The 27581-nt window shown below is 39.8% G+C and overlaps 1 protein-coding gene across 1 annotated transcript in view; it reads left to right on the top strand.

The window, feature by feature from the left end:
- The window catches only part of plpp4 (phospholipid phosphatase 4), a 49597-nt gene extending 22280 nt beyond the window's left edge, over window positions 1-27317 (top strand). Inside the window, exons 2-7 of the mRNA XM_026190243.1 lie at window positions 5576-5684; window positions 9645-9735; window positions 13269-13332; window positions 13479-13603; window positions 22600-22770; window positions 24322-27317. Of these exons, the coding sequence (XP_026046028.1) occupies window positions 5576-5684; window positions 9645-9735; window positions 13269-13332; window positions 13479-13603; window positions 22600-22770; window positions 24322-24530 (769 nt within the window). The 3' untranslated portion in view covers window positions 24531-27317. The remainder of the gene's footprint in view (window positions 1-5575; window positions 5685-9644; window positions 9736-13268; window positions 13333-13478; window positions 13604-22599; window positions 22771-24321) is intronic.
- The last annotated feature ends 264 nt before the right edge of the window (window positions 27318-27581 follow it).

Raw genomic sequence — 27581 nt, forward strand, 5'->3', positions numbered from 1 at the left:
ATCAAATGTGAATGACCTGACAAAATGCCTGCATCTTTATGAATGTGTCCCCGGATTGCATCACATATTGCATTGTAGCTGAGAACAACTTCAGTGCAAAGCACAGCAAAATGAGGACAGCAGCTTAACCCCACTTAGGAAGGAAGGAACTTGCTTGGGAGTTAACTCTAAAACACCAGACGAGACACTTGTACTGTGCTTTGAACTCTGTGTCATGGAGATTGTAAGGCTCCCTGATATTTTCCTTTCCCCTTGAGAGATGAAGGTCACACACTCTGTCTGCCACAGAAAGTGAGCTGTGTAGTGTAAGTGTCACCTGTGTGACTGTAGTCTAATAAGGGCTCTGGGCAGTTTAGTCAAGCTACAGTAAGCAAACCCCTGCTTGCAAAAATAATGAAATCAGGACTGATGAAAATTCTCAGCTTCTGTTGGATGTATCTGTGATAAGTTAGTATACAAACACAGTCTCTCTCTCTCTCTCTCTCTCTCTCTCTCACACACACACACACACACACACACACACACACACACACACACACACACACACACACACACACACACATAGACGTTTAGCTGGAAGATTACTTTCAAACTTGCAACTCAACTTCCAGAAAAGCTGGAGCTTTGTATAAAATTAATTAGAAAAATGTAATAACTTACAGAATATTTAAACCCTGTCTTACATTAAAGGATCCAAGGACACATATCGAATGTTGAAACAGACGTTTTTGTTATTTTTTATCCGATGCCAGCAATCTGACAACCAAGGAGACCAAACACTGTAGTTGAGAAAATGTTTCTTTTCATGAGCTCTAGATTGCAGTCAGACCTGTTGAGTAAGACTTGTCTTTCATAATTCTTAAGCACAGACTTTCAGATACTATTTATCTGCTGGAGATAGTGTTTTAGGCCTGCCACGTCTTCTTTTGTCTTTCACACGTCCAGTTTCCTCAAATTTTTTAAGGAGACACTGCACACCATGCAGAGATATGCCAAAGTTTCCACTCATAGCTCTTTGGGAATTAACTTGGTGCAAAAATGCATTGCTATACCTGTCAGAATGGGTTGTCTTTGGCATTTTTCATACATTCAACTAAGTTAAAAGTTAAAATTTTCAAAATTTGTTTTGCTGTCTTTATATTATTCTCAATTAAATGTTGGGTTAAATTAATTTGCAAATCACTGTGATTTTATTTACATTTCACACTGTGTCTCTTCTTTTAGAAATGACAATGGAAACTTGCCTGAAGTTTATCCAACTAAGCCATTTGGCTCTTCTGTGTGCCTTATTGCTTCACTGCATAACTAATTAAGGAACAATTCCATTACTTTTTTTTTTCTCTAAATCACTTTCTGTCACAGTGGCGCAGCAGAAGAATGTATTCCCGAGGCCACGATTCTGCCCACAGTGCATTGTAAATCAAGCGCTTTCGAATAAGACGCTCATATTGTTCTTTCTGCTGTTGTATGCTAAATCTCCCAATTGTTTCAGCACGATAGAGGAAGAGCAGATGTTGGGAAATAATTTTGCTTCATTTCTTTAGCTGTGGCTGCGCTCATCAGATTTGGGATATGCATCAAGGAGAGATGGATAGGAGCCGGTGGTGATAAATTGGCCCAAATGCAGAGCTTTAACGATGAAGAATGGGCACGAGGCAAATTTCATCGCAAAAAGAAAAAATAATGTAGACATTAGTAGCATACCTTGTCTCCACTCAGCCTAAATGGCCCTATACAATTGCACAATTTGCAGAAAAATCAGACTAACCGCCTCCATTAAATCTTTCTTAAAGGTTTGTTGCCAACAATAGTTACCTTTACATATTCACCTTGAGGTCTGTTGTTGGCTTAATCTATTATGCTTTGGCCCCTGTAGAGACGTTTATCACTTTGCTCAATACTGCTCCTACAGAGGGTAAACAGAAGCTGATAAAACAAAATGAAGTACTCCCCAGGCAGCCAGCAGGCGGTGCTGAGTTCAGGGCATTTGCTGTGCCTCCTCTTTATGGGCACTTAGCTGTCTATTCTTGCCAGAGATTATGTCGGTGGGCTCAGCGGAGACTTGATGAGTCTGCTTTTATAGAAAACTTTTTGTGGTGCATTTCCTGATGTGGTGGCCTTTTTTGTCACTGCTCCTCTGCTGCTTTTTTCTCTGTGTCTCCTCCTATAGCTTCAGGTCCTGTGGTCATTTGCAGTGCCTGTTTGATCTTCTTGCAGTGAGCAGAATAAAGATGAGCATTTAACAAGAAATAAATAAATAAAAAGGCCATAATTCAGACCTTTCAGACATTTTGACCATCTGAATGTGCCAATTCTATCTTTGACGCAGCCCACCACCCCTCTCCACAGTTCTTTCACAACTTTATGAATCAGTTCGCCTGCAGATATTTTCCTGGATGACATACTGAGGACTTTTTTTTTCTCCGCATTGTCTCTTGATGCGATCAGCATGGCCCTTCCTTTATCAAACACAGAAAAGACCTTCCATCACCACCTTGTAAATGTGTTCGCTGCAGTCTGTAAATTACAATAAAGGTGAAATTAATTTCCAGGTACTTCTATCCTCAGAAAGAAGAATGAATTCTGTGTTTGACTTTTGGAGCCTAGAGCCTTAAAGTGCACATAAACTACATTGGAATTTCACATTTAAATAAATTTTATCACTTGGGGAAACAAAGAAAAAGATGAGGCAAAAAATTCAATCTGAATTTCAGGCCAAAGGAAATCCGGTGTGGGCAGCATTGATTTGTTAGAAGAGATTTGATACAAATTCTCCAAAAGAAAGAGGAATATTACATGTCCAAAAGGCATTTGATTTCGAGCTTATGAAAGCAATCATTTCCACTGAAGAGAGAGGAAAAAATGCAATGAAAATACAATGCCATAATAAAACTGAGTCGGCCATTGTCCGTTGTTTCAGAATACGGATGCAACTCAGTCAAGTTATTACTGGGGACCGAGTGGCAAAACTTCACAAGCATCCATATTGTTTTTATTCACCATCGCCTTCTTCTATTCTTCATCATCTGTCTTCTTCTGTCTATGATAGTCCTAAAGCATATGGTTAAAAGTTCTGCAATTTGACACACTGATTAGTGATAGTGGAAAACATAAGAATGGAAATCAGACCAAGTTTCATGTCTGAGCACTCTAGCACCATCAACAGGTTCAATATTGAGATTCCTTTAGGCCTCAGTCCTCGGCCACCTCTGGTTGCAAGGAACACATTTTGACACAAAAGTGTGTCATGTGACTAGCAGGGTTGGAGCAATAATAACAAAAACTAACTGAAACAAAAGAAGATTTTTTATGAGCCTTAATGCATTAACCATTTTTTGTCCTGGTTTAAAATACCCTGTTTCTCTTTGCATTAACTAAAAACAATCTTTAGGTTTTTTGTTTTTTTTGCCCATCCAAGACAGGTAGTATTAAGCAGTCCAGCTAAAAGTTGATGCCTACGTTTTTCTTAAGTTCTATCTGCCTGTCTGTGACTAATTCGAAGAAGGAGACTCGCACACATTTATGTGCAAGAGTAATTAGACTGGCTAACAAAACACTGGAAAGAGAAGCTTGCACTATCTCACACAGAGGAAATGTGACTTCATTCTCTGCTAAGAACACCATTACTCCAGTACATTACGTCATATAACAAATTATTACTTGCTGGTATAATAATGCTTAAAATCTCATTATGGGATCTTTGAAGTTACACAATGAAAATGAGAGTTACAAAACCTGCAGAGAGAGAGATGCAACTACAGTACTGAGCTTGTTCCAGCTTATTTTCATCCCTTAAAAACATACATACATATGCGTCTGCTTTCTTTAAATTCATAACACATATGTAATTTAAAATCATAAAATAAAACATGACTCTAAATTGTTCATATTAAGATATGTTACAAATCTCAAACCACTCTTAGTCTTCACATCCATACAAACCTAATGAATGCATTTGGCAGGAGCATGCAAAGTTAGTATAAGGTTAATATTATTATTATTATTATATGTGGAACAGCAAACTTTAATGGACCCATATAAAGAAGTGATTACACACCAGAGCAAGTCTGTGCATGCTGTGCATTCTAACATGACCCATGAAAGAAAATATGTGTCGCTATCTTCAGGGAGCGTGTGCCTAAAACTCATTAAGAATGTAATGACTGGATGCAAGATAAGCTTTACAGAGCGACAGGTAGATCATTGCAGTATTTAATGATCCAAGAGCGCCGCGTGCGCTCCTAATGGAGGTTCAGTTCGTATATTTGTGTCTGTATCTAAGGTGAGTTGGGGGGGGGGGGGGGGGGGGTTCTTCACTTGACTGTGTGTCTATACTGCTCTGCTTTTAATCCCCGGGGAGTAAAATTATATTTCCAGTCACCGATACCTGAACAACAGAGTTAAAGAGAATACAAGCTGGGAAAATTGAGTAATTTATGAAGCATATTGCGTGTCATTAGCACAGCATAATATATTGTGAACCACATACCGTGAATGTAATGCCGCTGAAGTGAATCATGCGCACGGGCCCAGCAAGGTGTAAAATGAGCAAGTACTGATTAGGCTGCTCCTTTGCAAAAACATCAGGAGACATTATTATGAGCCGACCAGCAAATAGACTTGGCCCAGTGTGTAACGTGCTGCATGTGTCCTTGAGAGATTAAAATTCTGTAATTGTTTTCCCTGTGAAAATAAGAAAATTTGTTGTTTATCCTTCTTATGTAGCCAATGTTTACCGAAGACACATGAGCCCAATGGCCTTTTTAACTTTCCACAGTTAAATTCTCGCCGAAGAGCTGAACGAGATCCACAATATTCTCCAATTTCTGCCGCTGGACAATGAGCATGTCTATTGGAGTAGATAAATGCTTTGCTGAAGGGCCCACATTGTGGAGGAGAACATTATTCACTTGGTATTTCTTCCTATGCTGCATCAGTTCATCTGGAGGTTGGCCTGTTAAATCCAAGAACTGCTACAAGTTTAATCATATTAAACTTTTTGTTGAGGGGGTGGAGGGTTAAAATCTATTCAGCTTAATTAAAACATCTGCTGCTTTTGCCGATTTAAAGTCATTAATTGAATGGATGGATTTATTGAAGTCCTTGTTTAAAAAACACTTTTAATTGAGGTCTCTTGGAGCTCACTTGCAGAACCGAGGAGCTTGAAGCGTGTTGCAGTGCATTGACAAAAAGACCTTGTTGAAATGACAGAGAACAAGGTCGCGCCTGACAGATCACTGGGTGGCCCAAGAAGACTGGAGGAAGTAGGGGCATGCTAATTTGCTCCCACTCAACAAGTGTGTGTTGGAGAGGCAAAGCATGAAATGGACACGGTGGACCAGCGTGCCCGTTACACTCTTTGCCGTGGGACCACAAAGTAGTTGATCTTGGGTAAAGACGTCCTGCTCACATGGACTCAGTTGTGGTTACTTTTGCAGAAGAACGACAGGGTCTTCTTTTTCTGGAAGTACTTTGCACATATTAAAAAGTCATGCAATCTCTCAAATTGTACTTTTTTATTACTTGTGCATAAAGTGTTAGTTACTGATCAATGTGCATTTATTCCCTGCCACAGATTTACAGAGTTTCTGGAGCCCTTTGAGAGAGTGATTCAACCAGAGGAGCTTTGGCTCTACAAGAATCCTCTAGTTGAGTCAGACCACATTCCCAAGAGGGTCATGTTCGTAAGTACTGCCTGTTTAACTATGCATTCCTCTTATGTCAGACTTGGCACTAAGCACTTGGTAATTTTTGCGTTGTTTCCATGTTTAACAATTTCTGCATCATTTCTGCACATGGTTGTATTTTTACTGATGAGCTGAGGCCTGAATCCTGGTAACAAATACGAAAACAGCTTTAAAGAACTGTGGTGCTTAGCGCAGCAATGTAAATATCTGTTTTGGACAGCCGTAGGTGGTCCTCTGTTAAGATGAATTTCTAGCCGATGCAGCATGGATGGAAAGTAATTTTTCTCTGCCTCTTGCTGGAAGCACTGAACAGATAACCTGCCGTTTTTATCCAGCATCGATTGGAGGGTCTGCCAATTTTGACCTCAGTTAACAGCAACAATCACTGGCTTCAGTACACTTAACCAACAATGCTCAAATCCCTGAGTGAGTCATTGTTTTCTACCTCTAATGATACCACTTGAAAGAGTGATTATAGTAAAATAGGACAACACAAAACAGCTTTAAGCCCTTTATATAAAATAAATAAATGCATAAATTTATGTATGAGTGTATAAATGTGAATTATGTGTCCCTCAAAGTGTTTGAATTTGAAGTTGCAGTGAAATGAAATATAAAACAAGATCTGTTGAACCTTAAAACCTGAACAATCTGCACTCTCAGGAAATGAGATGTCAAGCAGACCTGCTTTTTAAAGGTGATATTTCACGACTCAGTCCCCAAAACTGAGTTTTAACAGTGATTGCATTCTACCATGCAACATCATACAGTAAATGGTTTCCAAAGATTGATCAAACTATCTTTTAGAGCTTTAACAGTCAGATATCTCGTGGCAAGAGAGCAGGACCACTACTATGTTATAACAGGCTTTGCATGCTGTTACACTGTCCTGTGGCAGAAATGGTATTTAAGCTACATATATTTACAATTATCTCTTTGATATTTCTTAATATTGCAATCAAGAAATTATTTATTTTAGCATAACATTCTCAGATCGGTTACATGTGTATGTAATCGTTCACAGCAGGACAAGCTTATCTACATTATTCCTTGTTAGAAGACCTTTTAGAAGGTTCTGACTGTTTAATCAAACCATCTCAGCAGGCAAACCTTTGGATGCCTATTGCTCATGTAGCGTACCTGTTGAAATGTCAGCGTTTGAGTGACTGGTGCTCCACTCCATCCTGTGCTGCTTGACACACATCAGTCAACAATCAAATTATTATGTGCAGAAACAGCTGCGTAGTAGGTGGTAAGTTCTAACTGTCTGTCAATTCGAGACAACTGTCAGCTTACGCAATGCAAAACCCAACACCTTTACCCCAAGTGCCTGAATACAGCCCATTAAACATCAACAACTGATCCACTTGAGCTTATCTTGGCAGCTCTTCTTGATGTTTAGAAGCTTTTGTGACAGAAAAGTTAGTGCTTAACATAAAATGGCTAAAGCAGAAGCAGATTTTCTCAAATGGAAAATAAATAAAAGCCGAGCTTTAAATTGCTCATCAGTGAAACATTTGATGGGTAATTTGTGATAAGCACTTGAAAATGCATTAGTCATAGAACGCGCCAGTCGAGCAGAAAAAACACTCACATTCACATAAGCAAGCGATTACAGTTCAACAGCTGAGCTGAATGTCCAGCCAAACACCATTCACGAACAAGATTATTTAAAGCTCATCATCACTCTTTTGGTTTGTGTTTAATTTATAGATTATCACAACTTCAGTGTGCAAAGATCTTCACTCATGACACGACTGTAAATTACCCCACACTCCCACCACCCTACAGTCGTCTAGGAAACTATGCACAACTCAAGTTATTCAGTGTCACTGTTCTAACAACAGCTCTGAAGGTGTGGAGAATTTATCTAATAATTAAAAGCTGCCCATGAAGTGGAAAAAAAGCTTTACAAATCAGTAAAATACAAAAATTGCAACTGTTTCCATTTTTGCACTGTTTATGCAAATACCGGTAGTTGATTATGCATGATTTCCAGATGAAGCCTTGAAGAAGTTAATATGAGTATAAAGTATTCTAAAACATTATCTACAGTAATAATCTCTCTATGAAGTGAAATGAAATTTGCTCCAAATACTAGGCAGTGATATTAATTGTTTTATGAATTAGTTGCTATCCTGCATGAGCCCTAAGGAGATGGGCAAATCTCAAAAGTACATGTAAATGTAAAGAAATATAAACATTGCAGTTTACAAATGTATTGCAAATACGATAAAATGCTGTTATATAAGGAGTTAAAGAACAAGATATGTGTCTGTTAAGTATTAAATAGGCTTACTGTTAATTGATTAAAAGGTATGCTTAGTAAATGTAAAAGAAACAGTTAACAAAATCTTTATATTCTAAAATGACGTATGGAAAAGCCTCCAGCTGTGCACTTTGGACATTTCAGTCTTGATCTTTTTGAATGTCATACGTGAGAGGTAGATCTGGCTGGGAACCCAAAAACATTGCATGCCCATGATGTACTATACTGCCAAAATTATTTGCTTGTTTGCCTTGAGTGACATCCAATTCTTAATCCATAGGGTTTAATACAGGTTTTAGAGATCACCCTGGGTCAACACACCTGAATCAAATCATTAGTTCATTACCAGGCCTCTGGAGAACTTCAAGACATGTTGAGGAGGTAATTTAGCCATATAGATCTGCTGTGTTGGATTAAGGATGCATCTAAAACCTGCAGAACACCTGACCTCGGGGCCTGGAGTTCCCCCGCCCCTGGTTTAATACGATGTTAGCCCATCCTTTGCAGCTATAACAGCTTAAGCTCTTCTGGGTAGGCTTTCAACGAGGTTTAGGAGTGTGTTTATGGGAACTTCCAGAAGACCATGTTGGACAATAAGACCTGGCTCGCAGGCACCTCAGAAGTATTCTGAGGTCTGGACTGTGTGCAGGCCAGTCAAGTTCTTCCACACCAGCTCAACCATGTCTTTTTAGACTTTGTCTTTATGTCTTTTCAGGCTATGTCTTTAAAGGCTTTGTGTATGTAGGAACAGGAAGGGGCCATGAATGCTTTTGGCACTATAGTGTAGCAACTTTTCAATCACAAGGTTTCCGCGCTTTGCCTGATTTATTGTGTGTTTCACTCTAAATATGCCAAAATGTACAAAATAAAGATGCTGTAAGAAAATTTTATATGTCTCCATTTGCATTTGCAACGATAATATATTTCATGTATGTTAAAGTTATAAGTTACTTTGTCCAGAGTACACTTTGTCTTTTATTGTACATTAAGTTTTGCATTATGTTGTTCAGCTTTAGTAGGACGTGTGCACTTTGCACCAAACCGACTGCCGTGTTACAAGGTTAAAAAAACCCACAGTGACTTGTTTAAATTGAAATTCAGAGAGCAACTCTCGCTTCACTTATGAGTGTGAATGAAAGTGTGATTACACGTTTGAGCTATTTCGAGGGGATAGTGAGGTGCAAAATGAGATCATAATTGGCAGCGATACACAAACATACTCAGGATGTACACAGCTGAACTAATGAACAGGACTCACAGGGAAAGGAATATGTGTGCGTTATAATAATGGGACTAAAACACTACCTTTGTTTTTTGCTACCTCTGTTGCTTAAGGAAAAGAAAATATGCAGAATTTGTCCAGAGAGTAATTAATAGATTCTCGGGCATGAATAATTACCTAGGTGCTGAGAGGGCCCCAATCTCATATCAAACTAAGGGCATAATTCTCTCAGCTCAGGCACGAAGAACCACTGAACAATAAAGAAGCTTGTTTTGCCCCTCAGTTTGCCTTGTTAAAATTAACTCTGAATAATAGATGGGCTCGGGTCATTCCCAGAGGCACAAATCATTTCACAATTAACCTGCAAAAAAGAAAAAGAAAAAAAAAGACCTAATAGAGTGCTGTAGTACATCTCTAATGTCACAGTAATAACCATATATTTGTCACTGTCTTTATTTCCTTACAGGCAATTTCATTCCTTACTCCACTGGCAGTGATATTTGTGGTGAAGATAATTCAGAGGACGGACAAGACAGAGATAAAAGAGGCTTGTTTAGGTTCGTGGAGTTATTTGTTTGAAATGTCACAAATTTGTTGCTGATTATTGTCAGTGTAATCTAGCCCATTAGAAGTCTTCAACTGACATTTATATTGCATGTAGTGTAATACTGTGTGGTTTGGATTTCTTGTAAAATAACTATTAAAAAATGTCTGTTTCTTTAATCCGTTTGATCTTTCCACAGTTCGACCTGGTTTTACTTAACGGTGCAGATCTTTGTGTTTGCTGGTACTGCACAAATTGATCTTAATCACAGCAACCACGAGTATTTACCAATTGAAATTTTATGCTGTTTGTTCTATCAGGCAACATCTGAGCGTTTCCTCCGCACTGATATGCCATTTTCCACTGGGTCCAGAGGCCTGCAGAGGCTTTGGCACATCAGACAGCATTAAGAAAGTTTAACACAAATCCAATTAAAGATTCTCCCAAAGATGAATGGGGGGAGCGAGCGTAGCTCAGTGCATCGGTCCCGAGATTACAGTGTTGTGTAGAACTAAACAGGCCCATTACTGCCTGCAGAGAGGCACTCCTAGAAGCTGAACGAGAAAGCAGCATCACGCCGAAGAACAAAGACTAAAAGGAAGCCCATTATTTTGACAAGTTTCTACATGATCACATTACTGAAAGTAGCTTTGAACCAATTCTTCCGCAAGACTGAATGAGAAAGAAAAGGAAAGCAGCTGTTCAACTGGGTCTGTGGTTAAAAAGTAGCTTTACCTACAGACCAATTTATTTTTCATGCCAAACTAAAATCACCGAAAAGTAGCTGTCCTCATATTCTTGCTAATTTATGGGGTTTCAAGCAGTCCCTGAGGGTCCTCTAACTCTGAATCTATAAATCAAATTTTCAGACAGATTTAATTGAACTTTCATAATTTGTGGGTTTTGAGTTAGATTTCCCGAGTACCAATGGAAATTAGTTTTTCTAATGTACTGGGTTTTAATGTTTGATACAGTGCAATCTACTAACACACTGCCTCTTTGCCTCATTTTCTTTGGAGTGAAAAGGATTGTTTTTCTTTTTAGAGTTGTCTAATAATCCTTTATCATTCCCAAAGTCATGCTGCTTAATTACGTGATTATCTCAGTGAAGATACAACGATGCCATCTTGGAAGTTTGATTATATTATATACGACTCTCGGAGAACGGCAGATGATCCTGTAATGATTTCTTTATGTGTGTTTTTGGTGACAAAGAATGAATAATATTGCTCAGCATCTGAGTGTGAGATCCCATACCACACATATAGTGACGTTCTTATTTACTTATGTTTTTTACTGTGTGTATGGGGATCAATCTTCCAGCAGAGTACAAGAATGCATTTGTGTTTACGCTCATGTGTCAAAGCATCAGCATCTAGTTATGAAAGTACTATATAAAAAACGAGGCTCTATGTTTGAACACCTGTGCTGTTAAAAAGAGAGAAGATTTAGAGGGTAGCAATATATTAAGGATATGACAATCGATTTAAACAATCGGTGATTTCATCAAATCCCACAAATCACCTTGTTTTTCTGTAAGAGCTGAAAGAGAGGGTCTTTGCTAATGTAACGGCCGCAGTCCTATCTTTATTCATGAGGCTACTAATTTCCTGAAACTGTGCCTTAGAGTAATCATTGGGGCAAACTCTAGGGTATATGCATATGAATGCGACCAGATTTGGTTTGCAGAGGCATAGCCCCAATCCAAATGTAAGTAGACCTATTTGGCATAGGGACTGGTGCCGGATGAATACTATATTAGGGGGATGAATATATTAGGATCCCTCATGGTGGGCTAAAAAATGGCTAATCATGCAAGCTCCTCTCGGACCCTTCAAGATTAATTAGTGGATGTGAGGTGAATTTTGGCCGAACTGGAAGGACAGAGTTGCAGGGTGGGAATATACATGCGTGCCATATGGCAGTCCACCGCACTAGATGCACATTATATTTATAGCAACCACTTTCATCAGCAGAAATCTGCTTATTGTGTAGCAGGAGTTAAATGGGCATTAAGCGCAAAACACAAACTGTCAAACTGTGTCAGCGTTACGTTTGGCTATAGGTCAGCAAAAAAATCATTAGTGCAATAATGACCGTCAGCAAGCACCAAAAAGGATTTCCTAACATGTTAGGGAGTTGGAGTGGAGCAATAGTTTTATCCTGACAGAGATCTGACAAAGGATGAGGGAAACGCGCTGCAATTTAACGTCCCTGCCGAGACGGTATGTGCCTCATTCTGGGATTTCATTTGATCTGCACTGGTTTGCCCAAATTATCCAGCTGTGAAATAATACTGAATCTGTGCTCCTGTCAGCCACTCAGGAAGATAATTCATGTGTGTTTTGGTGGTAGGGTGAATGGACTCATTTCCACTGCGGACTACTGGGATGAACCTATGAGGTCAGGGTACTAATGATGAGTCCCGGTGGTTTTCTTTACAGCTAATTAAATGAACATACATTTACAGTATAACACCTACCTGTCAACCTATTGGAGTTTTCCTGTTCCCCATCATGGATGTTTAATAAAGCAGGAATTGCTTCACAGTCAGACTAGGCTCTAAAAGGATGCGCTTATGTCAGTTTTTCTGTGAGGATTCTTTCTTTACTTTTATCACATTTTCAAATCTAACAAGTAACACATCAATCTCACCCTTTGTATTTAGTACTAATACTGTTACTAAACTTAGACATTATATTCAAATGATCTATTTTTTACTGCTTACCTAAGTTTTGTTGGTGTGCAATAGGGCTTACCCTTGCCCATGTTTTCCAGCTTTTCTAAGTCTTTGTCGAAGCTTTTCTCAGCCAACTTCTCACCTGCTAGATGTCCATCTATAGAATAGACATGCTCAAAAGCGGCACGTGTCTCATTGTATTGGTGGAAGAGCAGTGGCTCTATTTAAGGCTATCTCGCAAACTCATTGCCGACCCAGTTGATAGCCACGGCTTCAGTTTGAGGTCCTCATTCTTATTCTAACACCCGGCTGCATAAATCTGAATGTTGCTGCCTCATGAAGCTGTCATGACCACTTCATCTGCAAAAGAGACAAAGATGTAATCCTGAGATGATCGAACAAGACACCCTATGCCCCGAGCCTTGACTGAACCTAAAATTTTATCACTACTGTGAGATGAGAAAGCTTATTGCTGGATTTGATCTGACAGACATCTGTTATATTTGGTCCACGGCAATTTACCCACACTCCTAAAACAAAAGCTAGATGGGGCATTTATGGTAGCTCAAAGCACCACGAGTCTCACAGGGTAGCTAAGCATACATTTGTCAGTCCTACTCGCTACTGTTGCTGCTCACACACGACCCTAACAACCATGTGTCCACCTGCAAGGGAAATTCCCATCGATGTTTTATTGCTATATTATATCAGAGGAGAAGTAAACCTGCCCGAATCTTTGTCACACTGACAGAATGAATGATTTACTGCAGCGTGATGGTTTCAATTAGTCCTACAGATGCTGAAAAATGTCAGTCTTAGTACCCCAACACTGTAAAATGTTCAGTTATGTGTCTCTCTTCCTCCAGCTGTATCCCTGGCTCTTGCTCTAAACGGAGTCTTCACAAATACTATCAAGTTGATTGTTGGCAGGTACGTTAAACAAGCCCATGTTTTTTTAAAGGCAGTGTCAGTAATGCTAAATGTTAGGCTCTTGGCCCTTGCCACATGAGATCCCTTTTTCACTCTTGACAAGTAAAATGAAATTCTTCCCGTCGATGGTATTGTTTGATTTTCAGACCGAGGCCAGACTACTTACAGCGTTGTTTCCCAGATGGGCAAATGAATGCAAAGATGCTTTGCACTGGGGAGCCGGCGGTAGTCTCCGAGGGGCGCAAGAGCTTCCCCAGCAGTCATTCCTCCTGTGAGTATCACAAGGCGATTGACATAAATCACCACCAGAAGTTGCAACACAATGTCAGAAGATATCAGACACTCATTAAAACGGCATGGTGCTCTGAGCAACATTTCACCAAGTAGAAACCAAATCTATGACTGACTGGCTGCTGTATGTATGAGGTGTATCTTGTTGCTCTCTCTCTTTCATGGTAATTACAACATGTAGCAATCAGTTTCATTCAATTTGCGCACCCTAAGTAAGAGTTGAATGCACACCCACCGTTTGATCTGACATCCTGCTGTGCTCAGCTGTGCATTCCGGCTTAGGACACACAAAATCTTATCCTCCAAGCTGTTTTCACTTCAGCAGTATGTTAAATAATTCAAATGTTTTCCTGTTGTCCAGCAGACGAATGTTAAGCGGTATCCATGGAACATTTGCTGGAGGCCACACAGATGCTGAATAAACTCTTGGCATAGCGTGGTGCATCTGGGATGTAAAGGCTTTAATCAAGAAGATACATCTTTGCAAAGATCTATTAATGGTCTTGCCAGCACTGAACAAAAATGTGACGGCATGGCTTTGGTGTTTTGGGTTTTTATTTTTTTACGGTGTTTTGTTCCGGTGTTTCTCCTCATTTAAAAGTGCCTAAAGATGGAATTTAAAACGGGTTCTTTGCTAAGTTGTCTGTTATGTGACACAGCACTGGTTCCTCCCTTGAGTTAGGTGCCTTTTTCATGTTTGAATGAGTCATACGTCAGTGTTAAGTGGCAGGAGCCTGGAGAACTATTACTCAAGATATAAAAAATTGCAAGAAAGTCTGGCTGCTTGGAAGAAACAAGGGGTGGCTCAAGACTTTTGCACATCACAATATCTGTTTTGCGAAATTAAAGAAAGCATCTTTGTGTGCTTTGCTACCGCTGTGACATGCATGAAATGTATTTTGTTTTGCTTGCTTCTGCATTTTCATTACATTTCTACTCTACATCCTCATTCAGAGTTGACAAGGTAATTACGCAGTAATCATTTGTACTGCAGGAATGTGCAAATAAGCAAATTGTTGCATCCTACCGAAACAGTTATTTGTCACAGTAGTGAAAAGAGCTGAAAATGCATGATGCATCTTAAACACCTCTTCTTCTTTTTTTTTAAAGATTCTAATGAAACCAAATGAGAATTATTCGAATTATTATTGAGGTATATTGGGCATATGTACAAGAAACGCTCTGCTTCTGAAATGCTTGGGAAATTTGTTTAATTGTCATCCTGCTGTCAGTTTGAATGTTTACAGCAGGCTCCTAATCAAACATGAGATCACTGGGCTTTTGTGTGTTACATGCCAAGACCATGTGAATTCAATGATGTAATTTCACAGCCCAGATTTATTTGAAATACATATTTATAGTAATAATGCTAAAGTCTAATGCTTACAACCTCTCAAACACCTGCTTTAAAGAAAGGCTTTGAAGTGTTGGCTTTGTCCCATTAGACATGGCAAAGAGGGACGATGCTCTGTAATTCACCGCAGCACTGAGCATGGATTACATTCATCTATGCGACAGCTCTAATAGCCTTATGTTGTTGCACAGTGAGTAAGAAAGTGATTGAGAGAACAGTGCGACTGGGGACATAGGAAGCGCCCATACACTAGCACATCTAGAGAGCAGAAGAAATCCAATTTCCCGTCTCTGTCCCTTTTCACCAGACATTGCTTGTTGGACCACGAATAAGTTACAGAGCTTTTACTCAGACAAATGTGGCGTGGGACAGAAGAATAGGGCCAAAGAGAAGACGAGAGTGAATGGAGCCTTGTTTAAAATGGCATCTGGATGTCTCACAAAATCAGCTCTGGCTTGTGTGAAGACATACACTCAGACTATAGGGGAAAAATAAACAGTTTTGCACTCACAGACTCAGAAATGAGGTCACAGATATGCAGCTTGTGTCATTAAAGGACGCACGGTAAAATGCAAACGAAATCCATCAAGAATAGCCAGAACAAAGATATACATATATATCAGATTCCACTGTTTGTCGACAGCTATTTTTTAAACACTCAGACTATTATTATTGCATTTGAAAGTTGTTAAAGCTGCTCACGTTGCCCCTGATTAGATTTCTTTTTCTTCGCCTCATAGCAAAGTAAAAGAATAACATAAATTGGAGGAGACAGGTTCCAGAAAAAAGAAAAACAAACAGATAAATAGCAACTCCCCTGAATTCGCTGCACCAATATCCACAGCGATAAAGCAACCGGGCCCTAAAGCATTAGCTCTAATTGTCTACTTCATATTCATATTCATCTCACCACTCTCCCCTTGTGAATATTAAGCCATTAGATATGATCAATTAATAAACACTTTTGAAACCCATCTGCCATCTTACCATCTACAGTCTCTCCGATTCCTAAATGAATCCTGAGAGATGGAGCTAATCACATCTCCAGCTCCTGCTTCTTTCACTTATGCACAACTATCTATATTAAATTAGCCTTAGCTTGCCATGTCCATCATATTAGTTGAATGTCTAGGGAGAATTAGGCTGCTGCAGCAGCGTGTCCTCTTATTTCTGCTATAACGCAGTCAGACACAGTTCAGTGCAGAGTGAAGGAGCAATTATACAGCGCTAATAAGGAGGTTCTGTTGAGCTTTTGTATGTTAATGGATGAAACAGTCTCCATGCTCAAGTGGTTAATTAATATGCATTACTTCTGTGAGAGTCAGGGTTGTGTCCCACTTGTTCCTGCTGGGGTCAAAAGTCAAAACAGCAAGAAGAGAGTGAGGAAGGCTGGGAGATTGGAAGCATAATAATATGAGTTTGGAGTGTGGTGTTGATGGAAATTCATATTATAAAGTAACACATAAATAAGTAATGAGTTAAGTGTTTAAAGCTAGAATGTAGATAAGTTTGGTGTATTGGCTCAGCCGCAGCCACTGAGATCTTTCAGACTGAACTTCAGCATTGCTCCGAGCTCATACTAATATTAGCACATTTGCTGTGTTAATTCTAACAAAGATAAAAATCTTTGTGAAAGTTAGACTTGCAGATTGGCAGTGATCTTGGTTACATCCCAGGGCAGTTACTTTTACCTAATAATAATCAACAGGTAGAATGCCATACGTTCAGTGTCAGGAGTCACAGGGATGTAAAAATTGACATAAATCTGGTAAAAGAAGCAACTGCCAGAAAATAAGGTTTAAAATGATCTCCTCCCTCAGGTTATACATATAAATGCATGTGGAAAGTCAAGATAATATTAAGTCTTACTCCCAAGTGCAGACATACTGTAATCAATGTCTCTGGCTCATCCTACCAAATACAGTGGAGAAATGGCAAGCTAATAGATACAGAGAGCCAAGAAGCCGAGATTGCTGGCTGAGCTTGACTCCCTGTCCTGCCAGAACTACAACTGAGTTTAATGTCAGCTTTTTTATACAGACCAAAGTCCTGAACATTTTAACTTAATAGATAGATAGACTTGAATAAAAACGTAAAGTAATTACCTGCGGGAAAAATGTCTATCAAATCACATGGCAACCTGTCCCGCTGTTGAAATGCTTCAGTCAAAATCCAAAGTAGGTACAGGAGCGTTTCTTGTATAAGAAATAATTGTGCAAATCTTTTGAGAGCCTAAAGAAAAACTCCTAGTTAGCAAATTCTATCTCATTATTTCAATTTATCATGCAGCTCTGCTATTGCCTTTTCTGCTGCACCACATCTCTAAAAAGATGCAGCTACAATTAAAAATCAAAAAGCAAATTTAAAAAATAAATGCCTGTAGGCTCAAACCTATAGGTGGTTGCTGGGGCGACGGAGGGGCTGAACAGCAGGCAGCGATACAGAGCAGCACATGTTAGTGAAAGAAATGGGAAATGTTGGTGTCTAAACAAATTCGAGGTCTTAGTTTGGTGTATGAGGCGAGGAGAGTAAGGCATGTGTATGACGCAGTCCAGCTTGAGCAGTCTGCCTGAACTAGCTTGCAGACTGTGCAAGCTAGCTCCATTTATGTGGCTGAGCGGTTCCTTTGGATGCACCAGTGGATGCCGTTTCTAACACGTTTACCAAAAAGAAAAACCTTCTTGCATCATTTCCATCTTTAAAAAAAGTGCAATGTTGGTCCTTCTTCACTTGAAACTTCTGCGCAAACCTTGTGTTTGTTTGAAGATGAAAAAAGGCAATCACCCTGTACTCATTACTCTCATTAGGCATCTCTGTTTAGTCTCAGGGGAATAACTTTTTCAAAGCTTTTGAAATGAATGAGACAGATTCATTAACATGATGTTTCCCCCCCATCCTTGGCCTCTTCCCTCTGTCCTCTTAGGCACTCCTGCCACTTCTGAACAAGACAATAACATCCCAGTCATTATTAAATTAAGTATAACCCAGCTTGGTCATATATGCAAATTTTACATCTACAAAATGTATTTGCGCACTTCTTTACACGTAGCCCGGGCAGAGCACATACTTATTGTATTATTCATGCCGAAAAAGCATTTCTATTAGAGCAATCCTCAAGATGTTGACTTACTGTGTCTACAAACATAAACTTTGTGTGTACTATGGCAATAAAAAAGACGATTTTGGCTCAGCTTTGCAGCAGGTTAGATTTAATTTATTCACATTTGTTGTTTCTGTCAATGAATTCTAAAAATAAAGGTTAGACAATATTGTTTCTATCTACAGTTCCCCTATTTTCTGTCTGGAGTATTTCAACATTGTCTTCAGTTGCTCAGATTTATAGACTGCACGTCAGTTAAAATGGGCCATTTGCAGAATTTTATGTATGAAATCCACATATTACGAAAAAGCTCTGGTATTTAACTATAGCAGCAAATTGCTACAAATCAGGGAGAGTTGTTGTGTGAGTTTGGTGACCTGTGCAGCCTCCTTCTCATAAATGGATATGTGCCTGTCACTCTGAATGAATGATTATAGCAAGAAAGAGCAGTTTACTAGATGGCTGCTCCAGCTGGGTCATGATTTTAGAAGAGAAGAATCAAAGCATGTACAACACACAGAGTAATGTATACGTTTATCATGTTCAAACAGTGAAGATGACTTTGTGCAATATGATACCCTTTTTGAAGTGTTACATTACTGCTGTTACTAATACAAAAATGATGTGTGATCTGCTCTCCAGAAATTGAAAAGATAATATTGAAAGTCTTGTTGAACTAATATGAGTTAGACCATGCTGACTGAACATTTCAATGTCCGACTCTATGGTTTATTGATAATTTGGTTCTGTCTTTCACAGTGAGTAATGTAATTGTCTTAGCTATAGTAAGAGCTATTAAAATAAATGGTGTGAGCTGTGATGGGAAATGTGGTGAGGTTGCCCAGAAGTGAGATTGATGGGCAGTGAGGAACGCTTAGGCTGGGGATGGCTTGTTCATAACCTCTGAGCAGAGGAACTCAAGTGAGCTAGAAAGCTCAAAAGTAATGCATTTTTGGTAATGCTGACAATGTCCAGTGTGTTATTGCATACAGAACAAGGTATAGCAAATACTGGCGCAATTTAAAGCTTGGGGTCCACTAAGCCTCTCTGTGCAATGCATTGTTAATATTGGGCAGGTGTGAATTTCCTCTGGGAGCCTCTTAAATCTGCTTTATATCACCCAAAGCTTCATTATCTTTGTAGTGTTTGCATCTTTCCTCGCATTAATTGGGCTCCCAGTTTACCCCAGTCTACTTTTCAAGCAGGATCCAACTTTTGCTAACATCTGATGGGTAAATTGGCTGGCTAGCAAGAAGAAGATACATTGTGAGCAATCCAGCAAAAACAAAAAGAGCAAAAAAACAAACAAAAAAAACGCAGAAAAATGTAATATGGGAAAGTATTCTGAATAAGGATGCAATGAAGGAAAACTACAATATCTCCATAACTTCCCATGCAAGTAACATTGAATAACATAGCAATAAATCTTATATTAGCCTAAACCAACTGTCCACTATGCTGGTGTAAATTGTCCAGTGTAAAATTCAGAATTGTTAATGGATCCAAGTCATCACCTGAAAGCAAGACAGGCAGCTGTTGGGACGGCTGAACTTTCTGCCTCTTCCTTCTACCCCCATTGGATTTCCTCGCTTTCTCTCTCTCTCTCCTGGCTGCACATGTGTCCTGCTGGTCTTAGTATTCTGGGTCAGATTGTGGGGTGAGTGACAAATGGGCATCTGATGGGTGAGGCTGGGTGCTGTTTGGCCTGCTGTAGCAGTTAACTAATGACCCTGTGCCAGGGCAAAGATTAATGGCTCCATCACAAAACCTTTAATTCTGATAATTAGACTGCTGCTTTTTCTACAACATCAGTTAAAACAAGGGGTGGTCTCTTCAGCATTGCATGGCGAGTAGCTCAGTCACGATTGTTTTCTTACTCGGGGCTTTATTTTTCACTGTAACGTATGTTTCTGTGTGTATGTGTGTAATTTATAAACTCTAACCCACTCTCGAGTGGTACGATTTGGGACATGTGTGTTCTCTTCTTTTTGTGAGTGAGTGCTTCCATAGGATCACTAATCCGATGATTTTCTTATGTACGGCAAATTTAGACCATTACCAGTGCACGTGTTTGGACTGTGGGAGGAAAACCGTGCACCCAGAGAGAACTCCCACAGAACTCAAACATAGTCCTCATATAGAAAAGCCCCAGCTGACTCATGGATTCAAACCCAGGACTTTCTTGTTTTGAGGTGAGAGCTGTTCAGTGTTCAGTCGTTAGGAAGCTAATTATTTCACGTGGGATGCACACATTGATGCTGCAAACAGACCTCATTTTGCAAGAGTATGCAAATTGCTAAATGAGTCTCCTTGAGAGTGTGGGCTCTGCTTAGCTCTGTAAGTGTAGTTTTCTGCTTGCTCCCGTCTGCTCCTAGGCACCTGCAGAGTGTTTCAGCACAGCGTTTAGAGACTGCAGTCTCAGTGAAATTACCTGTGAGTGGGTGGCTGTGGGAAGAGGTCAAAAACTCCAACAACATCTCATCATAACGACCTCATTGTGATGATCCCTTGAAGGCCACAAGCCAAAACACCTTGGTCAATTAAAAAATGTTTATCTGTACATTGCAAGTTTTGCTGGAGGTTTGACCTCTTTCCATTTTCTTTATCATTCAATTCATGCACATTGAAAGCAGGTAAAAGTGCAGTGGAAACACATACTCAACTTCTGAAAAACTGCTGCAAAACTCCTATCAGTTTCCATTACATTTTTCCAAAATGCTCAACAGTTACACAGATGGATCAGCTGGTCAGTGAATCGATCCCTAACTCCTCCACAGGTTGAAGTATCCTTGGGCAAGGTACTGAAGTCCAAGCTCAACCTGATGCTTAAGCATGTGTATGTTTGTGTGTGTGAATGTTAGTGTTGTGTGTCATAGGGTGAAAATGAGACTTATAGTAATAAGTTGCTTTGACTGCTCAGCTGAATAGAAAGGTGACTTATAAGTACAATTTCATTTACCTTTTAAACTACATAAATATATCTGTAGTATGATTTTATATAGACAGGTTACTTTTGGGGCTTCTTCACTCACCTCTTTTCCCTCTCTGTGTTTGTACACCACTCCACATTTAATCAGGAGTTATTAATCTCTCGCTCTTTTCCACAGCTTGTGTTTTGTCCTTTCTCACTCACCTCAACCTCAACCCATCACGGCAGATGGCTGCCCCTGCCCGAGCCTGGTTCTGTTGGAGGTTCCTTCCTGCTAAAAGGGAGTTTTTCCTTCCCACTCTTGCCAAGTGCTCATACAATAGGGCAGGGGTATTTAACTAAAATTTAAAGAGGTCCACTTAGAAGAAAGTTACTGAAGCAAAGGTCTGGATGATCATAATGTTTAATTATATACATATATGTATGATTTTTCAAAATTCTCGCCATTAAAAGTTTAAGTGTTTAACTTCAGAAAAATCGAATAAAGGGCGGAAAATCTCGAATTGCCTCTTTTCTGTTTCCTATCCGGACTGAAAAGTCTCAACCATTATAAATCTCAACACAGCTGAACAGTTGTGAGCAGTTTTAGAGGCTCCCTTTATTCCCCTCTTTTAATTATGGAGAGAAATGTGCCGCAAAAAGGGTTGCAAATGTGTACAATATGTTCCACAAGTGTAAATTTAAACTTACAAATATGTACACCAATTTTGTGTGCAACTTTCTAGGACTCTCAGGCGCGTGCTCCAATCCACACACAAGTAAGAAGCAATCTGACCACACGTAAAACTATTTTACAAACGTGTGCGTCAAAACCTGAATAAATACTGATCATTTACACACAAATTTATTGTGAGTGAATTGAGCTCTAGCTTGTCCTGCAAGGATTTTAAAGCTAGAGCTCAATTCTTTAGTTTTCATTATAACAACTGTGGAGAAAACTGCCTTGGTTAAGTGTGTAGACCCAAACGTGGTCAAGATGCACAGGGCTACTTTCCTCATACCTGAGAAACCTAACTCAGTTGAAAAGTGCAAGGATCAGCACATACAAGCTGCTCTTTCAGGTCCTCATCATCTTAGAGATCAACAAATTGCATCTGGAGAGGCCCAGCGTTCACCCATTGCTCTATTTTCACTGTCCACTTTTCATTTTTGCACAGCACTGTTCGTTCCTAATTTTTTCCTTCTTTCTTCCTTGTCAATTTTTTAAGCTTTTCACACAATCGTCTGTATTTCTCCCTTTCTTTCTACCATCTTTTCATGTGTAACTTACTCTCAGCTATTGACACTGTAGAGTCAGTGTTTACCACCTAGAATGCACAGAGCTGATTGGCTGAGTGGTATCACATCACTCTATTATTTATATTTTAGGGTCTTTACATTATAATATAAAACCCCTTGAGGCAACTGTTGTGATTTGGTGCTATGTAAAAAAAATACTGAATTAAAAGTAACTGAACTAGCCTTGTGTGACTGGCTCACTGACTGTATTTATATCAAGAGCCTAGATCAAGACATCAACTGATAATCTGAATGTTGTAACATAACATTCAATATTGATTTGTCTCTCTTTCTTTCTCTTTGTCTTCCCTCTAGTTGCATTCTCAGGTCTTGGTTTCACCTCCTTCTACCTGGCGGGAAAGTTGCAGTGTTTTACGGATCAAGGTCGCGGGCGTAGCTGGCGTCTCTGTGCTATGGTGCTGCCTCTTTACAGCGCCATGATGATTGCACTGTCCCGGACCTGTGACTACAAACACCACTGGCAAGGTCTGCCTGACAACTTAGACACGAGATTTTCCTCCATTTATTAGAATTATTGCCACAAAAAGTCTTGTGCCCGTGTCAGCCAGAAATTATTGATGTTCAGTCCAACCTTGCTCAAGGCACTTTTGTAATTGTAGATGCAGATGAGTAATGAGGCCTATGCTTGTAACAGCTGTATTCCTATAATCACAACAAGCTTTAACTTCATCATCACACCTGACAAATTGAGAGAAAGCTAAAAAGTGCAGCCGGTACGATAAGCCCAACTAAGAAGTTCACTTGTTTGTCCAACAGGCGTAAAATTGTGTCTTAAAGAGCTGTCTTTAAGATATTGCATAATGATTAATTCCTGAAAACTGCATCAGATGCATCATATCATTCACCAGCTTCGGGAGGAGATTATGATTATAAGGTTAAGGTTTCATGTTTCTCCACATCATTATTCTTTCTCTGTTTTAACTTCATATATTTACTAAAAGACTTAGAAAAACCTGGGATGGAGGGGTGAAGCGAGAGGAAGCGAATGAATATGTGGGTGAGGTGTGTAAAAGCGCATGTGCAAATATGATGACAGTTCTGTCATGGGGTGTTAATTAGTTTTAGAGAGCCATATGTTCCACTTTTTTTAGGAACTAAAATATATTTACAATGAAAGCAAAGCACCTACAGCAGTTCAAGACAAGCCAATCATTGCATGGGTCCTCATTGTGTTTCTTAGCTCGACTTTTTGTCGTGAATCTCCTCAGCAAACTGTAAGTACGCAAAGGGCTATTAAACTTGAGGGGGCTCAATCTGCTCCCACTGTAAACACAAGCTGGGAGCTGCCATTAGCCAGGCTGCGGCACCATTCTCAATAGATACTAATGTTCCTCACCATTCCTTTTCACTTTGGATGTGCCCTCTGTTCTCTGAGGGGAAAAGGCTGGCCTTCCACACGCCGTCTCAACGAGGCCGCCCAGCTAATATATCGCATCAAGTCACAGTCTATTAAATTCGGTTGACAGCAGTCGATGAAACATTCAGTGAGCAAACTCGTGCACTGTACAGCTGTTGAATGGCGGGAATCGATGTTGCAGTATTTTTTTCATTTCACCCAGAAGGACGAAATAAAGGGAGACCTGTGGAAAAAACATCATTTTGATATGGCAGAAGCCTCTACTAGAGCTGTTTCAGCCACCAGCTGGCTGTGTCATTTTGATCTATATGCAGCAATATAGACTTAATACTCACCATGGCAGTGTGATATTATATGATATATTATAGCTTAAAGGTGGCTAGGTATAATACAAGCCTGTTCAGCATATGACAAAGTGACACAGACAGCCTCCTGTCCTGAGGCAAGTGAAGCCACCGCTCAGCAGAGCAGATTCGTTACTCTCCCTTTCAAGTTTCTTTCATCGAACTCCAAACTACAATATAAGCACTGCAACACATACATCAATGGCTTATTAATTGTGCTAATTCTATTTGCAGGTGTTATTTTACTTCCTTCACGCAGGCTAAACTTAGCTATCCATGCATTCCTTTAAATATATCTGTTTTTGTGCCTCGCAGACGCTTTTGTTGGAGGAGTGATCGGGTTGCTGTTTGCATACATTTGCTACCGCCAGCACTACCCCCCCTTCCTGCACATGGACTGCCACCTGCCTTATGCAAGCCTGGCTGTCGCCACGCACACGCCCATGCATCCTCAGGACGACCCGCAGCCCACTGACAACGCCACCACCCTTCCCCTGGAAGGCTTGACTGAAGGGCCAGTATGACTAGTGGCCACCACTGAGACTACCCCCAACGCCCTCACCAAGCCGCCAAGCCCACCCCCCATTCCCAGTGACTGACTGACTCTTGTATACATTCCAGTGGACAGTGAAACGCCTCATGCATTTCTATTCTCTTAAACCCCACACTGCGGGTGGCACCTACATTATTCCTGTTTTGTTTTTTTTCTCTTTGATTTTGCTCAGCAGCCATTAAAGTCTATATTTAGATGTGTTGTATGCGAGGAACCTACGAATATGGGACATTGCCACAGAGAGGGACGAGAAAAAAAATGTTGAAAACCTGAGGAGATGTCTTACTAATGGCTGTGAAAGAAGATGAAAATATTGCCAGCTTTCGCTGGAATCTTTCTGCGTAATGAGAGACACGGTTGGCAGGTTGCTATATGCTGGAGTATATTTATTGTTTGGTTGTAAAGAAATGGGACAGATGGTTGAGGAGATCCCATGAAATGTCACAGCAATCAAACCATGAAATTAAACTAGTGTTATTGTATATGTCACACTTTAAAACAAAATGTGGAATCTGATAGCACCTCATGCCAGAAACGAAACAACATCCTGTGTTTCATTTAAATCTACAGATGTCTTCTGCATTTTGTAGGGCACCAGGCCTAAAACTTTAAGGCATGCAGGAGCAGTCTATATTCATACCTCTACTATTTCCAGCAGTTTTATTTTATTGTCTGGCAGCATAATGATAAATAAAGAACCAATACTCACTTAGGGAAGCACAGCTCCATGTCAAAAGCAATGTTTTTTTTTTTCATTATTCAAATTCTCACCATTCTCTTGGGCTTTAAACCCTGCATATCACCACTTCCTCATTTCTCTCCCTCCTCCTCTCCTTGTCACCATCAAACTCTATTTTTCACTTGCTTTGCATTTAACACTTGTTCCCCGAGGTTGGACAGGGACACGGACCCTCAGTGGGGGCAATCAATAACAGCCAAGCGGGAATGCTGTGGCAGAAGTGTGTCTGGGAAGGCGCAAACCCCAATCTGCTTCTGCATTAATCCTCATTAAGCACGGTCAGCCACTGCTCCTTATGAGGGCATTAGAACTATATGAGGTGCCCCGTGAACTGCCCATGCATCGCAAATGGCTTTCAGTCTAATGTAGCCCCACAAATAGACAATCTAGTATTCAGCAGACTAGAGATCTGAACCCAGGGCTGTGATTATGGTGTATTTATCATCCATTAAAGTTCAATTTTTTCTTAATATAGGGACAGCATGTTGAAACAAGCAAACACCAAAGATCTGTAGGTTTTTTTTATGCCTAGGTAGTGTGCACCAAGTTTTTCATTATGAACAGAAATCCCAGATAGCTAGATGACTGGTTTCCTATCATCAACAAAGCAATTTGTAGCCTTTTGCAGTTAGAAATGATGTTTTTTTTTCGTTGCCTTGGTTACTATGCGCTTTTTTGCCATTGCTGTGACATTAATGGGAAAATTAGATATTAGGACAGCTCTAACCCAAACGAGCACTAAAAAGCAATGTGTTGGGCGATGCAGGAGAACTGCACAGCATAACAGAATGAATGAGCAGCAAGCCAAATGTAGAAAGCTTTTTTTTTTCAAATCCTGTCAAGAAGCTCGTGAGCAGTGTTTTTACATTCTCTACAGTCTGTCGCCGCATATGTTTTAGTGGAAAACATCAGCTGTACCTTCGGCTGTTGTTTCACTTTATCCTGGGCACAGTTTGGCTCGTGGCACAAAGGTAGACAAGGAACGATCTCTCTGATCAAAATGACTTTTTACATGATTTATTTAAACGTGTCACAATTAAGCCTGAATCACAAATGCAACCCATTGGCAGCTGTTGTAAAGCATTTGTGTGTGTGCGCGCGCGAGCGTGTGAATGTTTTTGTGTGCAGCGTTTGACAAGGTCGATCTCACAATGATGCAATACAACGTGAAACTTTACAAAGAACGAACGTTTCACCAGAGGGAAAAAGGTGCTCGACGCTGCGCATCAGACTCTGTGATGGGACTTGAGACTCTGAGAGCTGACTGTAAGAAAGGAGAGTGACTCCATAGAGTCTTTCAGCACATGACTGCAAATGTGTCACTGTGAGATACTGGCTTTGTGAGGCAGATTTTCAGAGATAAAAAGGATTGTGACACAAATACACAATGTTCTATACCTGCATTTGCCTGACTGATGGCGGTCTGATGTTTGTACTCTGTCATTTAGTTTTCTCCTATTATGTGGTACTGTATATTGCAGGAAAAGCATTGTTCAGAAGTCTGTATTTTCACCTTTTTTCAACAGGGGATTTGAGTTCCCCGCTCTCTTAGAAATAATCTAAGATCACGGCTTGTTTTCATTTGGTGCTATAGATGCTGTTGTAGCAGTTGGTGTCCTGTTATTTCAAATGGTTGATGTGTCACTAAGAAACGAAATTTAATCTTTTTTTTAGAGAGAGAGAAAGAAAAGTTATTAAAATAAATATTTAATTATTTTAAATTAGATAAGCAGCCAGTGTGTACTCCTCAGATATTTTTTCCAGATGTTTCACCTTCACAAGGACTGAAGGCATAAATAAACTTAAGAAAATAAAAATACTGAAGAATATTGAGATGATTGTCAGCTATCATGAATAGATGTCTGAAGAAAAAAAAAAGAATCTTTGTTCATGGCATGCCAGTTCCATTTGTGAGAAGATTGTTTTCTATCAATAAGCATGTCAGGCCTTGAGAAGTCTTTGAGCTGTGTTTTGCTATTTGTATACTTTATGTACAATAAAGGACTGCAGCTGTGTGAACCTTGTCCATGAAGAATCAAAGGATCCTTAGGTATCTTGTGCGATCGTGGGGGTCTATACTAACTCTGATGAAAGAAACTGAAACTCACAAATCAAGGTTTGGGGTATTAGAATAAAAAAAAAAAACTGTATTTAGCAGCTACTACACTGTTCCTTATATTATGCAAATGAACAATCTTAGATTGTGCAGTAGCAAACATCTGAATGAGCTCAGTTAGTTCAGTTACTTTATGCTTCAGCGGAGCTGCCATCGGTTAGCACAGC

Source organism: Astatotilapia calliptera, chromosome 13, assembly GCF_900246225.1.
Source record: "Astatotilapia calliptera chromosome 13, fAstCal1.2, whole genome shotgun sequence".
Lineage (NCBI taxonomy): Eukaryota > Metazoa > Chordata > Actinopteri > Cichliformes > Cichlidae > Astatotilapia > Astatotilapia calliptera.